A 5,751-nucleotide genomic window follows, 5' to 3' on the forward strand; every position below is an offset into this window, starting at 1 on the left:
CTTTCACGTGCAACGTAGCATTACAATGGGGCTATAGTGTTAAATAAGAGTATTTGTTGTCGATCCTTGGTCTAATCCCTGTGGGAGCCTTCGTTCTGCAGCAATACCCCTCTCGAAAAGGTGTCTTCGTGTTCCCTCGGTTTTGGAATATTCTCAACAGACACATTTGCTGCTGATAACTGGCGTCTGGTCCACAGCCTCTGGCAGTGTATTAAACACAACCTGCCTGGATAGAACCACGGGTCCTGGTACAGTAGAAACAGTTTGGACAAACCTACTTAAAGTACATGTTTCGGTTTGAGGAAGAGGAAATGTCATGTTGGCTGCTGGTCCAGTCACCAGCAACAGCATTGCTACTGCCACACAGTTTTTAATTCAGCACCCGATTCTGTGAATATCTAAATAGGAGAATGCACCTAATATCTAGGATATACCATGCATGTTTTTATTGCAGAGCAGCCGCGCAGTCTCTATAGTAGCAGGGTTCAGGGCTCCTGAGTGTTTTATTGTAGTATCACAAAGACCAAGAATAAAGCAGCGTTTGTACGTTCCAACCCGCCCTGCTGAACCCTTTCCCCTTCCTGCAGTGCCAGGAGCCCTGCTCCGCCCGCCCCGCTCTGCCCTACTCCTCTGCTAAACTTGACTTGGAGCGGATCCATAACGGGACTGAATTACAGAAACAGCTGCTCTTGACACAGGCGCACTCATAACATACAAACAACGAGCATATATAATAAGTGGGCTGCGCACAAGGAAGGAAACAGTCTACCTTTTTTGTTTCCAATTTCATAGAAAAGGGGATCTATTTCTAGGTAAGTAGTTTCTTTTTTTTTTATCCCCAGCAAACTTTTCTTTTCTTTTTTGAAGTCACTCCGCCACCCACACACACACGCAGAGGTCAACTGTGTAGCAGTTGTTTATCTGTCTGTATTTTTTAGTACCGTTATAAACGAGACAAGGGCAATTACAAACGTGTCTTAAAATGTAAAGCTATATATAATACAACCTACTATGCACTGATTATTTACTTTTATGTCAAAGTTGAAATGTGGCAAGTTAGTATTTTTCATGCATTAAACGATACACATACGTGAATAATCAATCAATAAATAAATAAATAAATACATGAATAGTGTTGGGAGTTAGGAGAATCATATCATTGTACTCGACGGCTGGGATGACTACCGCCCCGTAAATAAGAGCTCTAACTTTTCCGTTCACTTGCTTCCTGTGCCGTGTATGTCTATTTCCAAAAATAACCCAAATTTAAATCAGCTGTGCTTGTAACGGAGCTGTACCCAATGCTTTCCAGAGAGTGATCTTTGAACTGTTCACTGCGCACATTTTCCTGGTCTGAGGCAGCAGTGTGCGTCTGTCTGTAGAAACTTCACTTCAAAAATTGCATTGCTAGTGTTCCACTCGTCACAAAGTTTGTACTCATACGTTTTTTAAATACTTTTTTTCCCCCCCCCCCCCCCCCCCCCCAAGTCAGTGAATTCATTCTATTCAGTTTGATAAAATGGTTCTGGATTGTTGTGGGAATCTCGCACAACAGTCTAGAACAGTTTTTTCTTTTTAAAGCGTGTGAATAGGGCCTGATGTTTTAAAGTATGGATTTGACTTCTTAGAGGTACTTCCAGAGACATTACAGATACATTCCTGTCCCGTTGTTTTGAACCTGGGCTGTGTTTCTGTTCTATAGGGCCATGGACCTCCCACTGCTGCTGGCGATCTGCAGCTTTGGAGCCTCAGTTCTGGGTGAGTCACTGCTGCCTGAGATAAGATAGATCTGTAAGAGCATTTTACAGCAACCAGGAACCCCTTGAATTACATCAACCACTTATTTTTAGTGGCAGCCCTTGTGATTCTCCAGTGCTGTAAAATGCTCCACCATTTTTTAAAGAGAAAGGACAGTACCCTAAAAGATGGGTAACTATTATAAATGTTATTACGTACAGGTCACGCTGTCTCTTATGGTAAAAAGTACAGTGAGAATCTAATTTTATGTAACTTTCATTTGAGACACAGCACATCAGATAGATTGATAGTGGGATGGTGGCAGCTGCTCCTGTATCCCAGGCTGCAGTGTCTGGAAAGTTATTCCTCCATTTCTACCCTTGAGCTTCCCTGAAGAAACCAGAGGCTGATTAAAGAATCTTCAACAATTCAGAATCTTCAACAATTCCTCCAGAACACTTTAGAGATTCTGCAGATTCTGAATCAGTGCAGCACTAATGTGTTTTATAACCCCAGAGTAAATACGTTACTGTTAATTTAAGATCTGTCAGTGCAATGGGCCTCAGTCCTAAACCAATCCATACATCAACTAAACAATCTGACTTCCTTAACAACATCTAAGAGTATATGTTGCATATGTACTTGAGTTCATGTGAAGATGGGATGGTGATTAATACAGTTTTTTTTCTTCCTCAGTTAGCAGTGCTGCAGACCTGGAAGGAGGTAAGATAAAGGTTTCTGTGCGTTTAGTGAAACCACACATTATCTAGCTCTTGTAAAGAATTCCCTTGTATTTTCTACAGACATCTCTTTTATTTATTGATATGTTTTCGCATGATATGTTGTACCCTTGAAGAGTTTTCAGAAATTATCCCACAATGTGTATGTGCACCATTAACAAAAATGAAATGAACCTCTAAATAATTCAAAGGTGTTTTAAACCCATGTTTTTGTTGTTGTTGTTTGTTTTTCTCTCTTCAGACCAGTCATTGAAGGAAGATGACCCTTTTTATTATGGTGAGTTAAGCACACATATTCAAAGTATATGAACCCTGCTGATTAATGTCACGTTAACATATTTAATTACATACTGCTTTGTAGTTGCCCATATCCTTAACAAAAAAAGTCAAAATTAGAACAATTTGACATTTCAAAATCTAACATGAAATATTAATAGTATTATGGGTTCCGGTAGACGATTTTGTAGCTTATTTGATTACATGATGTTAAATAAAAAATCTAAATGATGCTCATATAGTTGTTTTTTAAATTATGTCTCAATCCTAAAATTCTAGGTGGTGCAAAACTTGCCAGAGCTCTGTTTTAGAATAGTAACTGTCCACAGTTATTGATTTTGCATCACTAGAAGTATAAAGGTGTAAGAGGAAGTCAGGGATCAGCAAGTATAATAATGAGTAACAATAATGATCTGCTGTGTTTCAGATTACAAGACCCTGCGGATTGGGGGGCTGGTCTTCGCTGTGGTCTTGTTCCTAATGGGAATCATCCTCATCCTCAGTAAGTGAACTGACCCCTGAAATAGGATCTGGATTCAATCTAAACGAATGCACTGCCATAGCCATTATATAGCAAAGTTATGGCGGCTCCATAAACTTTAATTTAATTCAGGGGACTGAATGACACAATTCCAATGTTATTATGCATAGCTACAATGTACTTCATGTGGAAATAAATCCAAGATCATTGAGCTATGGAGGGATAAGTGCTCTAATCTAATTGGCTGGGAGGTTTACAATGCACTTCAGTGGTAATAAGCTGCAAACTGTAGCAGGAATGCACGCTGGATCTTAAAGCTTTGTAAGCACACCTTTCATTCTGAACAGATTCTCTGTGTTTTCATTGCAGGCAGAAAGTGTCGTTGCAAGTTCAACCAGCAGCAGCCGTAAGTGACTTCCCTCAGGTTCCTAATCGTCTTTCTTTAACATCCTGTCAGAATCTCAGCATTGTCAGTTTAATATATAAATAAATATGCATGTACTTAGTGTTACTATATTGTCTGTTCAACCTTAAACACTTCGACTCCCTCCCAGCAGTGCCCTCTGCTGGAAGGTATTGGTACCAAGGTCTATGTAATGAAAGTTGAATAACATTTTATTTTCATCTCATTTTTAGAACTGGTGAACCGGACGAAGAGGCGGGCAGTCTGAGAGCATCGATCAGACGTGAGTGTCGTGAGTAAAGCAGATATTGTAAACAGAGTCTGATAGAGACGCATTATTACTACAGGCTTGCGTTGTGGGTACAGTGATATTGTAAAGAGATGCTTTATTACTACAGGCTTGTCCCCTGTCCTCTCAAACAAGACACATGGATTTGCATTTGTTTTGCTTCCTGTGAGCTAAGAGAGCTTACACATATAAACTATAACCTCCTACTGCTGGAAGTAGTCGCCGGAGCTTGTCTATTAGTATCATACTTAGACCCTGTCTAGCACTAACATTGAACTGTATATACTTTACCCAGAGTAACACTAACATTAGTGCTATTTGAGGTCTGTGAAAACAGATGGTGGTAGCTTGTGTTAAGACTGACTTTGCAGGATGTTAACAGACTTTACTATGGACTATTTTAAATGCTTGTTCTTCCAACTGTGCCTCTCTTGTCATTGATAGGAATGTCTTCTAGGAGGCAGTAAACACTGGACAGGTCTCAGGTGAGTCAGAGAGGCTGCATGGTCATTGCTGCGAGTCCTATCCTGTGTGTCGTCGCCCTCCTAAATCCAATGCAATGATTCTACTCAGAATTACTTGACTGACTTTGGGCTTTGTCGTGCTACCTGTATCATCCAGCAGGGAGCAGTGGTGCTTCACAATTTGACAATCTGAACGATAAGAGTAGTCATACAGTTCACCTGCTTTGTTCCTAGCATGCTGTTTCTAGTTATGTTTTAGCCTGACCTCCCGTCTCTCTTTTCTGTTTCAGAAGGAGTCCCTGAGATTTAAGATGTCCCAGACAGTACACTACCTATACAGGGTGCCAGGGACAGAAGACTGCACTCAAGCAGATAGTAGATAATTGTGCTCAGCAGCCTGAATATCGACCTAACCAGCTTCAAAAGTTTTTGTGTGGAGCCTTATAATGTAAAAAAGGAAATCTTTTTGTTTGTTTTTGTTTTAATATAGCGTTTGTGCAGTGACAGGCAATAAAGTTTTCCGTTATCTCTAAACTTGTTATTTATTCATTTGTTGATTTATTGATTTATATGTATCAATTATGTCATACAGAGTAAGGGGGTCGTGATGCTTATTGATCTTCAACGCAGGATTCCCAAACCAAATCGGAATGGTTTGATTGTCCTTCAATACTGGTTAACAAGGCATATCAACTTGGTATTACTGGAGTTATAGCGCTGCCAAAGCTTTTACAACGTTACAGTTTCGTTTGCTCTGCAAATCCACCCCTGGCACTCATTCTGTAATATTCAGAAGCTGCAACTATCTGCTGTAAATCAGTACTGTCTGTCACTCGGACCGGGCTTAACTGAGTGACTGGCCTCATGCCAACACGCTTTTAAAGTAAGCTGGTGTCGTACATTGTTCCATGTAAAGTACGTTGTGTGTTAGAATGGGAGGATTGTGATGTTGTAATCTTTTATCCAAGTACTGTAGTCACGACTAACCAGTAGATAGAATGACACACAGACTGACAGACAGGCAGACAGCGTCTTCTCCAGAGCTACCCGTCACTTTTCATGCATTACATAATTTCTTTGCAAAATCACACTAACATAAAATATGAATTAATTACATAAGAAAGTTTACAAACGAGAGGAGGCCATTCGGCCCATCTTGCTCGTTTGGTTGTTAGTAGCTTATTGATCCCAAAATCTCATCAAGCAGCTTCTTGAAGGATCCCAGGGTGTCAGCTTCAACAACATTACTGGGGAGTTGATTCCAGACCCTCACAATTCTCTGTGTAAAAAAAAGTGTCTCCTATTTTCTGTTCTGAATGCCCCTTGTCTAATCTCCATTTGTGACCCCTGGTCCTTGTTTC

General features: G+C 40.3%; 1 protein-coding gene across 2 annotated transcripts; it reads left to right on the forward strand.

The window, feature by feature from the left end:
• Nucleotides 1-641: 641 nt before the first annotated feature.
• LOC121299207 (phospholemman-like) lies at nt 642-4,924 on the forward strand. 2 transcript variants are annotated; one of them, XM_041226842.1, is made up of 9 exons: nt 642-812; nt 1,703-1,758; nt 2,434-2,460; nt 2,719-2,754; nt 3,181-3,255; nt 3,604-3,640; nt 3,871-3,920; nt 4,371-4,411; nt 4,684-4,924. In XM_041226842.1, the coding sequence occupies exons 2-8, from the start codon at nt 1,707-1,709 to the stop codon at nt 4,391-4,393; spliced, it is 300 nt and encodes a 99-aa protein (XP_041082776.1). In that variant the 5' UTR covers nt 642-812; nt 1,703-1,706; the 3' UTR covers nt 4,394-4,411; nt 4,684-4,924. The 2 variants fall into 2 exon arrangements, with proteins under 2 accessions (XP_041082776.1, XP_041082774.1); XM_041226840.1 differs by having other exon boundaries at nt 645-812; nt 4,681-4,924.
• The last annotated feature ends 827 nt before the right edge of the window (nt 4,925-5,751 follow it).

Source organism: Polyodon spathula, chromosome 24 (genome assembly GCF_017654505.1).
Source record: "Polyodon spathula isolate WHYD16114869_AA chromosome 24, ASM1765450v1, whole genome shotgun sequence".
Taxonomy (NCBI): domain Eukaryota; kingdom Metazoa; phylum Chordata; class Actinopteri; order Acipenseriformes; family Polyodontidae; genus Polyodon; species Polyodon spathula.

Excerpts from the sequence above, each read along its gene's own strand:
- LOC121299207 (XM_041226842.1), top strand. The coding sequence starts at position 1,707 with ATGGACCTCCCACTGCTGCTGGCGATCTGCAGCTTTGGAGCCTCAGTT. Across the intron at positions 2,461-2,718 it reads TGCTGCAGACCTGGAAGGAG|ACCAGTCATTGAAGGAAGAT; the intron begins GTAAGATAAAGG and ends TTCTCTCTTCAG. Across the intron at positions 3,256-3,603 it reads GGGAATCATCCTCATCCTCA|GCAGAAAGTGTCGTTGCAAG; the intron begins GTAAGTGAACTG and ends TTTTCATTGCAG.